Source organism: Cydia fagiglandana, chromosome 7, assembly GCF_963556715.1.
Source record: "Cydia fagiglandana chromosome 7, ilCydFagi1.1, whole genome shotgun sequence".
Taxonomy (NCBI): Eukaryota; Metazoa; Arthropoda; class Insecta; order Lepidoptera; family Tortricidae; genus Cydia; species Cydia fagiglandana.
The window spans coordinates 15,487,644-15,505,693 of record NC_085938.1 but is presented as its reverse complement, the minus strand read 5'-3'; the positions used below and the strand labels follow the sequence as shown (position 1 = coordinate 15,505,693).

The window sequence follows — 18,050 nt, the reverse complement described above, 5'->3', positions numbered from 1 at the left end:
TGCTCCAAACCGTCGGTATAATGAGATGCCCTTGCAGGGCTCATATTTGAAACAACTCATTAAATAAAAACTTGAACTTATCTATATTACTCTTAAATTATGTAGGTATACATATATATTGAACGTTTCGTCGGTGGTGGTTACCAGTTAGTGAAACTAGAATCACCCCTCTCACACTTATCCATAATGAATTTATAGAATAAGTATATAAAATACTTGATGCGCCTTTAAGTACCTACCTATTTACCTGCTACCTATAGTATATGGATATGATAGGCTAGCCATGCTCGATTAAATTCAATCTAATTAGTACATACCTATGTGTGGTAGGTACCTATAATTACTTTATGGTCCAATATTGCAACAAACAACAAACCATTCGACAAAAGAGCGAATCTATTTATCGAACATGAGCGCGCTCATGCTAACTCCCTCTGCGAATCTGCGGATTGATTCGAAGTTATCGATAACAAAAACTTGTTTATTAAGTAAGGAATGACTATACAACAACACATTATTTAATGATGTTTGCATATTGGTTCATCTTATCAGAAAACGTGACGCTTTGACCTCTCTATCAGCGTCAGTATTCTACTGTCGCTTTCATACGACACACAGCATGTTAAAAGTTTATATAGTAACTGATATTTATTAAATAATTAAAAAATGTACAGATTACTTAAACGCGGCGTGTTGACTGGAAGCAAATTAAATGGTTTAAAATCTTCTAATATAGGGAGAGGGACTCGTTGTCTGACTACCCAAGATGCGAAGGCAGATATTCTGTTCCCTGAAACGGTCGATTTTCCAAGCAGACACATTGGGCCGAGGGACCAAGATATTGTGACCATGCTGGATCTTTTGGGATACAAGGTTTGAAAATATTAGTTCCCTACTTCCTATTCGATGTTTATCGTTATTTAGATACGTGGGCCAGACTGAAAGTTTCTGGGTTCTGATATATGAGACGACTTTGTTTTTTTAAGTGGCCATTCCAGGTATTTTCAGTATGACCTAAGTACTTCATTAACCAATTAACTAATTGATTTAATCCGGGCGACTTAGGAACATAAATTATAATGTCACTCGCCGTGTCTGGAGCTCTCTTTCGTGGCCTTTCTTTCCCACTCCCGCCTAAAGGATAAATTCCACTTATAAAGTATCCTAAATTCGTCCCAAATTTAAGTAAATTACCAACATTTTACCTACAAAATAAAACCAATGTCACTTTAATACCTTATTCGCTATGTGCACGACTGGTGCTGCCCTCATTTTGTCGGAATTCCTACGTTAAATCTTATTGAGTAAAATTTGTTCAAGCGGCTGCCGCTAGTACTAATGTCGGACATTCCATAAGATTACCTGTGTTTGTGACGATCAGCGCAACCGACTTCGCACGTTCCCGATACTCCCTGCCCTGGCCCTGCACGGTACTGCTGACGCCTGTTGTCTGCCTCTATCTTCTGGCTCCTCTACACGATGGGCCAACGCCGGCCACTGAGATAGCAATATCACTTGCTCCCTCTAAGGAATAAATGCGTCCCTTGGAGTGGCCCATTGTGTAGAGGAGCCATTCAATCAATTGTTTTTTCATGAATCTGTACCTACCTCTAGAGGTGTGCAATAAAAAGTATTATATTTCTGTTCATATCTATCGCTGTACTTAGTTTCTCTTTTTCCTCACCAGAGCTTGGACCAGTTGACTAATGATGCGGTGCCTAAGCAAATCCAGTTGCAAGGTCTTATGGACATCTCTGAGCCTATGAGTAAGTTTAGTCACTACATACTAGATAAGATATAGGTATTTTATTTACCTACGAGTAGGAAAAGATCTCATTCCAAAAAAAACTTCAAAAAGTACCTTTTTAAATCAAACTTTTATTTATGTGTGCGGTGGTTTTAAATCGTGGGTCCAAAACTGTTGTTAGGTATGTGGAGAACAGAAAAATCGTTCTAAAATAATACAAACAGATGACTAAAATCCTGACCGAACCCACCCACTTGCACACTACTCAATATCATACTCTACACAAACCGGTAAATAAATGCACCTATCTGCAACAGCTCTAAAAGTTTCGTAAAATGCGTTGTTTATTGTCACCAAGCTACGTCCTAACGCTCCTAATATTAACAAATAATTTCAGGCGAATATGACCTTATCGAAAGGGTACGCAAGATAGCTGAAAATAATCAAATATGGCGTTCATACATCGGTATGGGATATCACAACTGTGCTGTGCCTCATACCATCATGAGGAATATGTTCGAAAATCCTGGATGGTAAGAACATGTTTGAATAAACCCATGAAAAAAAACTAAGTTATTTGAACGTAAATTTTACATTCGGATGGCGACTGCAGCCGAGCCGGCAGCAGCTTTACTAGAATTAGACCAAGAAAAGTCTGCAGCGATTTTAATAGCCCACGCAGTGCAAGTGTTATTTATACGTCATAATTTCATAGAAGTTTGACATTTAAAATAACACTGGCGTGGGCTATCAAAATCGCTGCAGATTTTTCTTGGTCTAACTCTAACGCTGTTGCAGTCGCTATCCGGATGTAACTTTTACTTTGAAACATAGTAAAACTTTATGACCCAGTGTCTATGATTTCATACTAAAGGCATTCCTCTCTCGTTCTCTCTCTCTGAGACTGAGGGTCGTGATCGTCATCGCGTGATCTATAGGTAAGGTAGTTCGTATGTATGATTCGTCTTCTGAAGTTGTCATATGCCGGATTCGAACTTTAAGATATGGCAATTAATAGATCTGCATACGATATGAATTAGATATGTCAGTGTCAAAAGTGAACATACCTATTTGTTTGAAGAAACGTCACATTTGACACTGACATATCTAATCCATATCGTTTCCAGATCTATTAATTGACGTATCTTAAAGTTAGAATCGGGCCGATAATGTGAATACGTTAATTTTGTATTTCTATATTTCAGGACGACACAGTACACCCCCTACCAACCCGAAGTGGCTCAGGGCAGACTGGAAAGCCTCCTCAACTACCAGACGATGGTGAGCGACCTCACTGGATTGGATGTAGCCAATGCTTCGCTGCTGGACGAAGGGACAGCTGCCGCCGAGGCTCTATCTCTTTGCCATAGGTTATTCTTTACCTATCTATATACGTAATTGTTCCGTATCTGTAAACAAATGTCCCAATAATATGCTCTCAATATCTACAGGATACTATTAAAGATTCGGAGGTAGATAGAGCGATGTGAGATAAATTTATACTCGTTTTTTTTGTAAACTTCTATCATTATATCAAATTTGTCTTAAATTATACCAAAGTTAACTTTAGAAGTCTTTTAACACATTCTTGGCCCCTAACGCATATATATGTGCGTTCACCTTTATACAAGTTCGTTCGTAGGCTACGCCCCCTGGCAGTTTGAAGTACGCCCTATTAAACTTCCTGATGTTGATTTTGGACCATCGTTATTCGTTCTCTTTGCCGTTAATATCAGTAGGCATGCTTAAACTTAAAACGCATAACATAACTCAAGCAAGTCTAGATTAATTTTCCCTTGCAATTTCCAGACACAACAAAAGGAACAAATTCGTAGTATCAGAGCGCCTCCACCCTCAAACATTAGCCGTTGTCCAAACGCGCTTAGACGCTCTGGGGTTAGAGGTGATGGTAGTACCCGACGTGCGACAGGCGGATTTCGCACAGAGAGACATCTCCGCTGTCCTCCTGCAGTGCCCTGATACCAGGGGCTTGGTTTATGATTACTCTGGATTGGCTGCTGCTGCACAGGAACATGGAGTAAGTATCTTATTTGTGAATATGCAAACAATCCAGATATTCTTTTTTTGTCAATCAAGTATAGTGTGTAGCTTTCAAATAGAGCTCGACGGCTAATCCTATTGGCTATTGTTAAGTAAAACCGCTCGTGCCACGTGCCATAACCACCTGCATAAAAAATACGTACTTCGGTTACTGAGTACCCGCGAGTCGAGCGCTACAGAACTAGCCTAAAATGTGTCATCGAGATGCGTAACACCTCACTTACCTAGTTAGTTAGATTTCATCGACTTAATTTTTTGATCGTTTTATAATCGCGTTTTGGTGTTACGGCTTGAAAACTTAACGTTGTCCGACTCTTACTCTACTACTAAATAAGAGAGACACTTGACTTAGTACAGTTTTTTCATTACCATTAGCTACACGTACGTTAAAATCTAAATAGGTATTACCTTTTTGTTTTTTAGACATTAGTGGTAGTGGCAACGGATCTCCTAGCCATGGCTCTGCTCAGGCCTCCAGCGGAATGCGGCGCAGCTCTTGCTGTGGGCACTTCCCAACGGTTGGGGGTCCCACTTGGCTATGGAGGACCCCATGCAGGGTTCTTCGCCGCCGAACATCCACTCGTACGGCTCATGCCTGGACGTATGGTGGGCGTGACGAGAGACGCTGCTGGTAGAGATGCCTACAGGTAAAATTTAAGATAACAATTATAACTATAAGTAGGTACTATGTGCTACAGTCATGTCTTGATTTGCAACATCTGAAGTGTCTCATGCAAGAATCGCTGTTTTCATTTCCTCCATTCATCGTGAACGTAAACGTTGTTTAGCTATTTTTTAGCTTACACCTTTATATTTTTCACTAGAGTTCCTTCCTGTAGTTGTAACTCATTATCATCCTATAGTTATCTAATTAAATTTAAAGAAATTATTCCAAAAAAAATCATCTATCTAGGTTAGCCCTTCAGACCAGAGAACAGCACATCAGACGAGACAAGGCGACGTCAAACATTTGCACAGCTCAAGCCCTCTTGGCGAACATGTCTGCGATGTACGCTGTCTACCACGGCCCTCAGGGCTTGAGGGATATTGCCATTCGAGTCCATAATGCCACTCTAGTACTTGATCACGGTATGTACCTATATGTAATTGTTTATTAATCTCATACACTCGCTACCACAGTATATTCGTATTGATACAAAGATCGTTCATAATTTTGCGAAATCTGTATTCTATATATATAAATGAAAGTGTCCTGACTGACTGATTCATCAACGCAGAGCCAAAACTACAACAGCCAGAAAGTTGAAACTTGCACACCAGATTGCATTTATAAAGGGTACAAGAGATAAGAAGCGATTTTGAGAAATTTAACCCCTAAGGGGGTTAAAAAGGGGATGAAAGTTTGTATGGGGTTAAAGTTTTCTTTTAAGCTAGGAATTTGAAACTTCGTAAAAAGATATATTATTAAAATACAAGAAAACTAATTTCAGTGTTTTTGAAAATTCATCCCCTAAGGTGGTGAAAAAGGGGTTGAAAGTTTGTATGCTTATCAAAAAAATTTTCGAGTGGTGGACTTGAATCTTTGTATTGAGGGATATTATTAGAAGACAGGAAAAGTAATTTCAGCGTTTTGTAAAATTCATCCCCTAACAGGGTTAAAAAGGGGTTGAAAATTTTAATCCATTACAAATGCTTTGAAACTTCTTGGAAAGGCATAAAAGCCAATTACAAAAAAAAATGATTACAAAGTTTTTGGAAATTCAACCCCTAAGGTGGTGAAAAAGGGGTTGAAAGTTTGTATGGATATCAAAAATTTTTTCGAGCGCGGGACTTGAATCTTTGTATTTGGGGATATTATTAGAAGACAAGAAAACTAATTTCAGCGTTTTTGAAAATTCATCCCCTAAGGTGGTGAAAAAGGGGTTGAAAGTTTGTATGGATATCAAACATTTTTTCGAGTGTGGGACTTGAATCTTTGTATTTAGGAATATTATTAGAAGACAGGAAAAGTAATTTCAGCGTTTTATAAAATTCATCCCCTAACAGGGTTAAAAAGGGGTTGAAAGTTTGAATCCATTACAAATGGTTTTGAAACTTCTTAGAAAGGCAGAATAGCCGATTACAAAAAAAGTAATTGCAACGTTTTTGGAATTTCAACCCCTAAGGGGGTTAAAAAGGGGATGAAAGTTCGTCTGCTGGTGCAAATTTTATTTTAAGCAAGGAACTTGAAACTTTGTAAAAACTTTTTTAAATTAAAATACAAGAAAACCAATTTCAGCGTTTTTGAAAATTCATCCCCTAAGGTGGTGAAAAAGGGGTTGGAAGTTTGTATAGATATCAAACATTTTTTCGAGCGCGGGACTTGAATCTTTGTAGAGTCTGTGCGGAAAGAGAAGAGTCGTGGGATTTGAGGGCGCGCCAGTGCTATTTTATGGTTTTTGCTATGCTGACAACACTGGTCACGTGATTATAGTACGACACTAAAGGTCATGATACTTGAATCCCTTTTGTTCCGGTTTTTTACCACGGCTTACTAAACGGAGCCTGGTGGTGGTGTCGGCTCGTCAACTCAATCCTCTGATTTAGCGCAGGCACTAGTTTTCTTTTTAAAACACACTTGTTTTTATATCTCAGATACTAAAAAGTGACTGCGATTGACAAAACTGCTAAAACTATTTAAGAATCTGCCCAATACAACTGTAATTTTAGTACCAAACAAGATACGAGTCTCATTTATGTACTGCCTAATCTGTGCAGTCCAAAAGTTATTAAAACCGGGTAGATCGGGTAGAAATTGGGCAATAGAACTGTCATTTTATCTGGGATATATTTCACCCATTGTAAACTTGACTTGTAATGTATGTGTACATTATTAATAATAAATATGAATATGAATAAAAATAGTGCATAAGTAGGTAGGCATTATTGGGATATGTCCGGTTCTCTCATCTCACGATATTTTACTTCGCCGAAAAGTCACTGCTAAATATGAAATATAATATAATTTCGTAACTAACAGAACCTACAAATAAAGAAATATTTTATTAGAAAAAGTTTTATTCTTTGTAATCGAAGTCTGAATTAAAATATTCAATGTCACTTATGTTTGAACTAGCTTCAAAACAACCAGGGACACTCATAGAACTATCTTCATCTGAACTGGATGTGCTTGAATCCGGCACGTAGATTACGAATTGCATATCACCTACTTAGCGGTCTCTTATTCGAGATACCGTAGGTACTTTTACACAATCCTGAAAAAGAAATTACATATAAATATGCATAAAATGGCAAGTATCAAGACTATTTGTCAGTTATTTTAAAGATCATGAATGACCTGCAGATTTATGAAAATTAATATATTTTGAATGAATATACTTACCGATTATGTACCGGAGACAAGTTACTTAGGGGGCTTATTAAATAGGTAATTATTTAATATTAAATACAACATCAATACCCGCGAATAGCGGAAACACGTTCCGCGACTTTTTTGTAAGTCGATAGTCGGCTTTTAGCCGTTTTCTTCCCGCTGACAAAACCGAACAATGTTAAATATAATTTTCCTTGTGGTTTTATGTACGGTTTTATCATGTTTTGAAAATATTTTATACATAAAACTTGCGGTTTTTGTTAATAAAAATATACATTGACAGAAGTTTGTTTACTTTTTACAAGACAGGTGTCAAAGGTTTGATTGCCATATAAAATTTAAAATGTTAGTTCCCGTTTCTGCCACGACTCTTCTCTTTCCGCACAGACTCTATTTGGGGATACTATTAAAAGACAATAAAAGTAATTTCAGCGTTTTGTAAAATTCATCCCCTAACAGGGTTAAAATGGGTTTCAAAGTTTGAATCCATTACTAATGCTTTGAAAATTCTTAGAAAGGCATAATAGCCGATTACAAAAAAAAAGTAATTGCAACGTTTTTGGAAATTCAACCCCTAAGGGGGTTAAAAAGGGGATGAAAGTTCGTCTTGGGGTGTAAATTTACCTAATTTTAAGCTAGGAACTTGAACTTTTTGTAAAAAAAAGGTATAAAATTAAAAAAACATGAAAACTAATTCAAGCATTTTTGAAAATCATCCTCCAAGGTGGTGAGAAAGGGGTTGAAAGTTTGTATGGAGATCAGATATTTTGTGAGTGCGGAACTTGAATCTTTGTATAAGGGCATAGGTACCTATTATGAGAATACAAGAAAAGTAATTTCAGAAACGAACATCAAAATCCACTTGACTTAAAACTTCATACAACTTGCTAAAACAGAAAAGTACTTAATTTCAACATTGCTTGGATATGAAAATAATAGGTACTAAAGATGTAAAATGTTGAAGATAAGATTCCACGCGGACGAAGTCGCGGGCAACAGCTAGTCTATTATAAATTATTAGGAAAAACTAGATCAGTGTCACAACAATTTGTAAAGATGATGGATTGGATTGAGTATCAACTCATGCTTGCTACATTGTGTATTGCAGGTATCAGACAACGTGGTCACAAGCAATCTAACGAAGTATACTTCGACACGTTACACGTCGTGCCCCATGCTAACCATGACGCTGGGGCCATCAAAGAGAGAGCTCAACAAAAGAAGATCAATCTTCGGTACTTCGATGACGGTGCAGTAGGCGTAGCACTAGATGAGACCACTACTATGCAGGACGTTGATGACCTGCTGTGGATATTTGACTGTCAAAGCGTTGATGAGGTAAGATTCATATACCAGCGGGTGGGTATTTTAACGAAATTTTCGTGGCGTGCTCCGTTAACGTCTACTCTGAGCAGTCATTGAAGGCACATTATAGTGAGCGAACTACAACATGTCGTCTGATAAAAAAAAATTTGTTCGTGAGATGCATGCAACTGCAATATTGGAACTGATATTTTAATAAATTGCAAGAACGGAATTCTTTGCAGGTAAAGAAAAACGAAGAAGCAGTAAAGTCTCGCAGCGTGCTTAAGGGTCCATTTAGAAGGACGTCCCCGTACCTCACGCATCCGGTCTTCAACATGCACCACTCCGAAACCAAACTGGTGCGGTACATGAAGCGATTGGAGAATAAGGACATATCTTTGGTCCACTCTATGATACCTTTGGTAAGGTTTTTGATGTGTATTCTACAAATGTACACACCGTGTTTTCCTATGCTGATGATTCGAAGGTTAAATTTGTTTTCAGGGTTCCTGCACCATGAAACTAAATTCAACGACGGAAATGATGCCTTGCTCGTTCAAGCACTTTACAGATATTCATCCATTCGCGCCACTAGATCAGTGCCAGGGCTATCACACCTTGTTTGAGGAACTGGCCAATGACTTGTGTGCGATCACCGGTTACGACCGTGTTTCATTCCAGCCTAACAGGTATAAAACGTTATAATTTTTACGTAAAATCTCATTGCTTTTTGAACATTTTTAGACTAAACGTTTGGTTTCCTTTCGCTTTTGTCTCAGAAGACATCTTGTGACTACCTACTGCATTTGTGATGAAAGCCGAGGACGGTAAACAAATTAATACCTAGCAGATGTCACCAAAACTTATTATATGGCACCCGTGGCTATTTTACCTGATTTCTCCTTTTGAAGCATTTTCCGCTCTGCTACCATATCCTTACGCCACGGCAGGCTAGTAGCAGTGATGATGACGATTATTTATGATAAATTATTGTGTTATAGCGGCGCCCAAGGCGAATATGCAGGACTACGTACAATAAAGCGCTACCATGAGTTCCGCGGCGACACGGGCCGCAATATTTGCCTCATCCCCGTGAGCGCGCACGGCACCAACCCAGCATCTGCCCATATGGCCGGTATGCTGGTGTGTGCTATCCGAGTCAAGCCCTCTGGAGATATCGATATGGAGCATCTCAAAGATAAGGTATCAACATGGATTCTATAGCGGACTCCTTTTGTCATTAACTGGTTAAAATTTTGAAGACGAGACGAGAACTTGTACCTAAGATATCCAGGAACTGAAATTTTGTTCTGGATGCACTTGTAACATAGCTACTTTTACATGAGAAATTGAGAATATTCAATTGTTCGCATCAATCCCGATATACAATATAGATAGTCTGGCCTAAATCGGACAAAGAAGTGACCTCTCTTGCCTTCCTCATTATATGAAGGCAGATTTATAAAATTTCCTCCACCTGGTTAACTAATCTTGTATGAAACACCAGGTTCGGTGACTCTTTTTACATGGTTATCTCTATTAATCGTAAATTACTACTTATCCTTGCTCTCAAAAATTTTTGAAGTTGCGGATCCTAATTCTTTGTGTATTGGCAGGTTGAAGAGCACAGTAAGAAGCTGTCATGCCTCATGCTGACGTACCCTAGCACGTTCGGCGTGTTCGAGGAGCAAGCCGCAGACGTGTGCGCGCTGGTGCACAAGCATGGTGGCCAAGTGTACTTGGACGGAGCCAATATGAATGCACAGGTTAGATATTAGGTTAAGTAGTAACTTATTATTAAAACTAAATTAAGAAACTAATTAGCTGTTCAAATTTAAGAAGAATTTATTATTTTATTTAATTTATTTAACAGTCAGTCAATATAGGTATCATTATTTTAAAAAATGTAAGGTAAGGTAGGTGTCAACACGACATAGTTAAACTGCTATATGTATGGCACTTGAATTTCCAGAAGACTCATGCTAAAATACTAATACGAACCACGCAGTGTTTCAACGCTCTGGTTTCGATCACACGTTTGGATCTTCCTAATAAGCATTAATAATGTTTTAATAATTTAAATATTACGGCAGGTTGGTCTATGTCGTCCAGGAGATTATGGCAGCGATGTATCCCATCTAAACCTGCACAAGACCTTCTGTATACCCCACGGCGGTGGCGGGCCAGGCATGGGACCTATTGGAGTGTAAGTACTCAAAAGCAAATATATCTAAACCGATGAAGTAAGTAACTGTGGATGGATTGACCGCTTGTATTACAAACTAAAAACATTTACTTACAGAAAAGCTCACCTGGCGCCTTTCCTGCCTTCACATCCAGTTGTAGACCCTCTGGCGGACTTGGGTGACGCGGCGCACAGTTTTGGATCAGTGAGCGCGGCTCCCTATGGTTCTTCGGCAATCTTGCCGATTTCCTGGGCTTATATCAAGGTAAGTAAGTATATTATGGAAAAAATTATAAGACACGAAAAATTTGATGTCAAATTGAAGTTGCCGCTAACAGAAGCCGTTGTATTTAGGCAAGAAGCGCACCACAATAGGCATCCTTCTCCACTGTACCGAATCGAGGACATCCCGTTTGATCTATTACTGTAACACAAGGTGTAACACAAATAGTGGTTCGATATCGAGTTTTGATCAAGAAAAAGTACAAGTTTTTTTTTCTATGGGGCAGGTCGTTCAAGTCGGCCAACCCTCCATCATCATCATCGTTATTCTTAAGAGCCTAGCTCTTGTCGGTGGAGTAATCGCCATTCCGTTCTTTTTAGGGTTCCGTACCCAAAAGGTAAAACGGGACCCTATTACTAAGACTTCGCTGTCCGTCCGTCCGTCTGTCTGTCACCAGGCTGTATCTCACGAACCGTGATAGCTAGACAGTTGAAATTTTCACAGATGATGTATTTCTGTTGCCGCTATAACAACAAATACTAAAAACAGAATAAAATAAAGATTTAAATGGGACTTCCATACAACAAACGTGATTTTTGACTAAAGTTAAGCATACTTGGAGGATGGGTGACCGTTTTTTTTTTGCATTTTTTTTCATTATGGTACGGAACCCTTCGTGCGCGAGTCCGACTCGCACTTGCCCGGTTTTTTCTCTGCCACTGTTTTGAGCTCCTGATAGGTCACTAGGTCACTACATTAATTTTCTCTTGGGCCTGGTCAATATATGCACGTCTTGGTCTTCCTCTGCCTCTCTGTTCTCTCTGTTCAACCCTCCATACAGAGACCAAAAAATTTTCGCGTTGAAAAATATTTCTTTTGCTCTTCTTAATCAGAACACGATACCGAATAAGCCCTTAAACGGATCCCTACTATTTTTAATTACCTTGTATCTGGCAATAAAAGTAATGCAACCGTGGACAGAGACCTGCGGATTATCTCATTCAGTATATTGTGTCTATAAAGGAGGCCTGCACACCTTTCTGACCAGAAAGCTCTCAAACTTGCCTAAACCTCCTTCCATGCTATTCCAGATGATGGGCCCTAAAGGCCTAAAGCGCGCGACTCAAGTAGCCATCCTGAACGCAAACTACATGTCTCGGAGGCTCGACGGTCATTACAAAACCCTGTATAAGGGTGAGAGGGGGCTGGTAGCGCACGAGTTCATCATTGATGTGAGAGATCTTAAGAAAACTGCTAACATCGAGCCCGGGGATATCGCGAAGAGATTGATGGACTTTGGTAAGTATCTATGTAAAATTAAGGTATATTATCCTCTCGTCCTGCCCACCATACTAATTTTAAGCATGGTTTAAGCCATTGGAATTTATACGAAACAATTTGGAATATAGAGTTGATTTTCCTTTGTTTCACGTTTTAAGTAAAAGAAAAGAAGTTTCAGTGTAACCTCAACCTTTCAGGCTTTTTCATTTGTTTTTTCATAATTGCTAAAAATAGTAAAAATGGAATATGTCCTTTAAAAATCACAATGGGCAGGATGGGTAGGCTATTCTTATAGATTGGAATACACGTATTGTACCAATCTTTATCTTTGAAACAACCACAACACTTTGATTGAGTCTTGAGTGATTGAAGAGTCGTTACTGCAGCTTTGGATCAAATGCTCCGCTTTATGTTATTTCCCGTTTCCAACTCGAAAGGTCTTCGACTCCTAGTGAGGAATTATTTGCGCGCTTTTGTATCTGGAAAATGAATGATAAAAACGAAAAAATATGCATGACTTTAAATTTATATGTTATACATACTTACCTATTATTGTTTCTCTTAAAGACATGTTTCACGTCTTAAAAATTTCACTCTTATATTTTTCATATACAGTTGCCGCTTAGCAAACAACTGTTTCATTGGAATAATCTCTCCTTTTTTAGGATTCCACGCCCCAACCATGTCTTGGCCGGTAGCTGGTACTCTAATGATAGAGCCTACGGAATCCGAGGATCTCCAGGAGCTCGACCGGTTCTGTGAGGCGCTCATCCAAATTAGAAAGGAAATCAAAGACATAGAGGACGGAGTCATGGATCAACGGTTAAATCCGCTAAAGGTTTGTTTTATACTCGATATTTTATTACAGGAAACGTTATTGGATAGGTAATAAGGGTGCAGGCTAAAGATAGGCCGCTTAGCACTCGCCTGTTCCTATCTCTATCGCATGCACATAATTATATTGCTGTCCAGCTCGCACAGTGTCATTGTCCGCCGGCATCATGAGCGGGACAGTAATAGGTAATAATAATGCGCGTGCGACAGAGATCGGAACAGGCGGGTCAATATAAGAAATTCCTCGTGTTAAGCATCTTTTCTTTAGAAGTAAGTAAAAAAACAAGTTTTCCCGAACATGCATAATTTAGTTTCAAACTAAACCTACAACAGACATAAACCTTTTGTAGAAAACAGTTGAACATCTAGATTTTTACAGTTCTTCCCTTTCCACTAAACTGCATTAAACATGTTGCCATATTTTTGAGTGGTCTGATAGTCTTTGTAAATACCATTTGTAGATGGCGCCTCATACTCAAGAAGCTGTGATATCAGAAGACTGGAATAGGCCTTACAGCAGAGCACAAGCTGCATTCCCTGCCGTGAGTACAACTGATATTATCATATCATTATAAAAACCGGAACATTATAACGTACCGTGAATTCCATTACAAAATGATTTTCCTTGACTTTATTGATTGTACAGAAGTGAAAAACAGCAATTCACAATCGCAGCTAACTAAAAACTGCTAGTCTCAATCTGTTTTATCACCGACTAGTTGAACATTTGAATAACATTTGAACACTTATATTTTGGCAAGAGCTGGATCAGAGTTGCCGCAAATCGTGCTTAATGGCGTGCAATAGGAGAGGCCTATGTCCAGCAGTGGACGAGTCAGCGTAGGCTGATGATGTTGATGATGATGATTTACCAGCTAAACACACCCTCAATAAATTGTAAGATGATCAAGTCGGAGGAGTTTGAGGAACGCTCAGCATATTTAGCTTTGCATTAGCGGTACGTATGTTAAGATTTTATAAATTGTGCAATTAATGGATTTATTACTTGTGCAGCCGTTCGTGAAAGGAGAGACGAAGATCTGGCCAACAGTGGGTCGTATCGACGATATGTACGGCGACAAGCACCTCGTCTGTACGTGCCCTCCGGTCCTTGACGACTTCTGATCATATATTTATTATAATAATAGCTTTAAGATTAAAACAAAGACAAGCGGTCGCATAATAATATGTATATTTTGTCAATATTGCTGTAGAATAAATATTTCCCTCTAACAACAAAACTTCTCTTATTCTGCAATGACAGGACCTCACTCTAGAGCGGTAGGTATAAACAATTTTAATTGCCATAAAATTCCATTGACTTCGAACAGGTAATCTATCTATCTTATTATTATACAAATATTTCATATTGCAAAGGATTATTATTTTACTATACGTTACGTTAAAATAGAGTCAAGGCAACGAGTTTGTTTTGTTTCTAGCTCAAATAGGTGAACGGCTTGTTGCTACAACCTATGTTCATATTATTCATATAATATAACAGATTCCTGACGCTTATACGTAAATACAAGCGAAGCCATTCTTATATTATCAATAGTAATGTGTGTGTAGTTATGTGCTCTTATTTATAACGGCAAATAATCAGTTCCTGACCTTAAAAGTTCAGAGGAGCTAGGTACTAACTACGTGCATTAAGTCTGAGGAGCTTGATCCAAAACATCACGCGATGTCATCCGAAAACGTCTGGATTATTTTAATCCAACTTTAATAAATTATTCGTAAAACTATGTATTCCCTATTAATTATCAAATCAAACATTAAATCTAAAATAGTTTAAATTTACCTAATCAATACATTACAAACATATAAATTGTACATAATCTAAAACAGAAAACCATTCAAAACACAAAATTATTCTCAAATATCAGTACAAGTCAATAAAATGCAATAGAACGACACAATACATTTCTTTTCAATAATAGTAACTATTAATAATTTAACGCTATTTTGTCTATAACTATTTTGGGGGTGAATTAACAGTATCCTTAGGATACATGCCCAGTCGAACTCCGAGCTCTTTGGGCATCCTCATTGCTGGACGAGTGGGGAACGGGTGATAAGAACCAGTAGACGGGCTCCTTGGGTAAGACAACGAAGACAAAGTGTCAGTCTCAATCAGAGACGTTATAGCACTGCAAGTGTCATCCGATTCCAATTTAAATTTATCACTCTTCTCCAAGTAGTCTTTGGGATTTGTAGGAGTTTCCCTATTTGGAAAGATTTTTGGTGAAATAGGGGTAGATACTTGATCCAGTGAAGCAATTTGACACAATGTATCACTTGAATTACTTTTTGCACCACAAGGGGAATCGTCATCAGCTGAGGGTTCATAGGTGAAGCTAATAGAGGAAGTTACTACGTTAGCGAACTCACTTACTTGGCTGTTGTCAGTCTTTATTAAACTATCGCAAATTTTCGGACCTTGGCCTACCGTTTTGCTACAAATGTCGCTGGCTTTAGATAAAACAAAGTCGTTGTATTTGGTAGAAAGCGGATAGTTATACTCGTCAGAGATAAATCGACGTTCGTACGTTGATGTATCTTTTATTTCTGATGATGACGGTAAAGTTACAGAGGCTTTCGACTCTCCAGGGCCAGAATTTTGAGCCCATTCGGAAATCGAAGAACGTTTAGGCTCATTGCTTGATACGACAAGGCGTGCTGTTGGATCTGGAGTCTTCATAGTATTTGTGTAATTGAATTCATATTTTTCGGGCTTATTTAAAAGATTTTTAAAATCGCATTTCGCCAGAAAGCCTTTATTCTCCCAACCGTAATGATCAGTTTTATTGCCAAGACATTCACTACTAGGAGACTTCATGCATTTTAGTGTGCTAAATTCTGGATTACGTGCAATACCCTCCCGTATTTCTAATGAAAATGGATCATCTATGGAAATTGGTCTAATCCTCACAAAATCATTTTTTTCGTTCGCTTCACTGTCAACGTTTTTTTTCCTATGAACAATCAATGAATCCGACGTAGACTCCTTTAGAAAGGAGCAATCAGTAAAATTTGGTTCTACGGTACCAATCTCAGAGCCATCGGGTTTGATAGCATCGACCAGGTTTTCCGAACTTTTTGTTTCATGTGTTTTAGTTGTAATATCAGACATATTTTGTTTCGTTAGAATTCTGCTTAGTATTTTAGAATTTTCTTGAATGATTTGCAGAGCTCTTTCGCTGTTTTTGCGACCAGATTGGAGAACATAGTCTTTGGGGGAGAATGTTTTAACTTCAGGAGTTTTTTCTAAGCTGTCTTGTTTTATATTTTGTATTTTACTATGTTCTTCATATGAAATTTCACTAGTGTTCATTTTGTACTGATTATTGATATCCGGGCTGATACTGGTTTTCTTTGAAAAACTATGACTTTGCGGCAGCGATGACGCTCTTTCTACATCACTCTGCAAATTTTTTTCATTATGGTTACTCTGTAGTGTCAAGGAGTCAGGCTTCTTTGGTACCCGTGATAATCTTTTAGCAGCCCTCCGATTAGGTATTTCAGAATTATTAGGATCAGTAACACGGGCTCCAAAAAACTCAGGACTGTGCTCAAAGTATTTATCAATTCTTAGTGGTATGGGTGGCTCATCTTCGCTCACTACGATACTCTCAGCACCGGGGCTTCTCGGCGGGCTATCGATGTCAGAAACATTTTTATCAGATAAATCTATATCAGGCACAAAATTTGGATACATTGTCAGACTATCAATAATATCTGGTGGCCTAGGACTTATTTCTAATTTAGAAGTAGAAGGTCTCTTAAAATTACTTTCATAATCGTATGTATAGGGAGACTTAAAGCCTGTTTCAAAATTACATGGAGACAAATCGATAGGACTGAGGTCCGTCAAATTCTTGGATGGCACTGATGATCGAATTGATTCCGTGCTTCTGGTGTATTCTTCAGACTTCAGTCTCATTAGAACTTCCCCTTTCTCAGAATCGTGGTCTGAATACGGAGATTTATTTTTGTAAGGACTTAATCTTTTAAAATTGTCCACTTCAGTGCAAACTACCAAATTGTCACTTCTCTTGCTGTCGAAACCATCGATGTAATTTCTTAATAGTTCACCTGCTGCAGAATGTAGGTAATCATTTACAGTCATTTCAGATGGCATTATTTGATTTTGTTCTTTTGATGAAGTAGTTATAGATTCTTTTATTACGGATGGGAGGATATTTTTTTTGTCTTTTGCAGGGGAAATAATAGTAGATTCTTTTGAAATAGGGGAGTGAAGGTATTCTGTGTCTTTAGTAAATTTACATGGCGAAGGTTTTGATTCTGTAATCATAGGTGAAAGATGAAACGATGTATCTTTTTTAAGAGTACATGGAGAAATTTGTGTTTCCTTAATACTAGGAGATCGAACGTATGTATCTTTCGAAAAACAACTAGGAGATATCTTTGATTCTTTTAAACTAGGCGATTGAGATAAAACCGTATCTTTTGAAAGTGGTGACGATGAATATTTTGGTTCTTTTGAACTAGATTTGACTTTTACTTTATTGTCGTCTTTTATTTCCGGTTCCGAGTCACTACCACGTTCATTGTCATCGCACAGGCTAGTGTCAGTACTGGATGCTGAATGTGAAGAATATGACGAACTTTCACTAGAGCTGCGCGATCTCAATGTAGCAATCATTTCATCTGCTTCGCGCTCCGAAACTATGATCCCATCACCAGCCTCATCGAAATCAATAGATGCCTTTCTACCTTTTTCTACAGTCTTATCTTTCTTAATATCTTTCCATTTGACAGAATTGCGCCGGCTAATAGATTTACGACTTTTTTCTTCGTTCCAACTAATAGTCTCGTTAGAGTGGGCTCGTGGGGATGTCTTTTCCCTCGTGGCGAGCGCTTGCCGCGAGGGGGGCACGGCGCCGGGCGGCGGCCCGAGCCTTCTGCCCCGCGAGCTTACAATGGCACTTTTCCCCAATAGAAGATTATTGACTGTAAGCGATGTTGGGGAAGTCGGCACTCCAACTGTAAATAAATAATGAAAATATAACAGCATTTCAAGCAATATATACCTAATATAAGTTTTATATGTTTT

General features: G+C 38.4%; 2 protein-coding genes across 3 annotated transcripts in view; one reads left to right on the top strand and one right to left on the bottom strand.

Annotated features, from left to right (window-relative positions):
* The first annotated feature begins 555 nt into the window (after window positions 1-555).
* LOC134665989 (glycine dehydrogenase (decarboxylating), mitochondrial) lies at window positions 556-14,211 on the top strand. Its single transcript, XM_063523052.1, has 18 exons — window positions 556-873; window positions 1,688-1,766; window positions 2,145-2,280; window positions 2,953-3,117; window positions 3,557-3,785; window positions 4,232-4,455; window positions 4,722-4,897; window positions 8,251-8,480; window positions 8,690-8,869; window positions 8,952-9,136; window positions 9,449-9,650; window positions 10,064-10,213; window positions 10,541-10,653; window positions 10,750-10,897; window positions 11,947-12,154; window positions 12,802-12,974; window positions 13,432-13,512; window positions 13,985-14,211. The coding sequence occupies exons 1-18, from the start codon at window positions 667-669 to the stop codon at window positions 14,093-14,095; spliced, it is 2,997 nt and encodes a 998-aa protein (XP_063379122.1). The 5' UTR covers window positions 556-666; the 3' UTR covers window positions 14,096-14,211.
* LOC134665986 (uncharacterized) overlaps window positions 14,145-18,050 on the bottom strand; it is a 43,546-nt gene continuing 39,640 nt past the window's right edge. For both annotated transcript variants that reach the window (XM_063523048.1, XM_063523046.1), the window contains one exon: window positions 14,145-17,980. In XM_063523048.1, the coding sequence (XP_063379118.1) occupies window positions 14,949-17,980 (3,032 nt within the window). In that variant the 3' untranslated portion in view covers window positions 14,145-14,948. The remainder of the gene's footprint in view (window positions 17,981-18,050) is intronic.

Excerpts from the sequence above, each read along its gene's own strand:
- LOC134665989 (XM_063523052.1), top strand. The coding sequence starts at position 667 with ATGTACAGATTACTTAAACGCGGCGTGTTGACTGGAAGCAAATTAAAT. Across the intron at positions 2,281-2,952 it reads ATGTTCGAAAATCCTGGATG|GACGACACAGTACACCCCCT; the intron begins GTAAGAACATGT and ends TCTATATTTCAG. Across the intron at positions 12,155-12,801 it reads GAAGAGATTGATGGACTTTG|GATTCCACGCCCCAACCATG; the intron begins GTAAGTATCTAT and ends CTCCTTTTTTAG.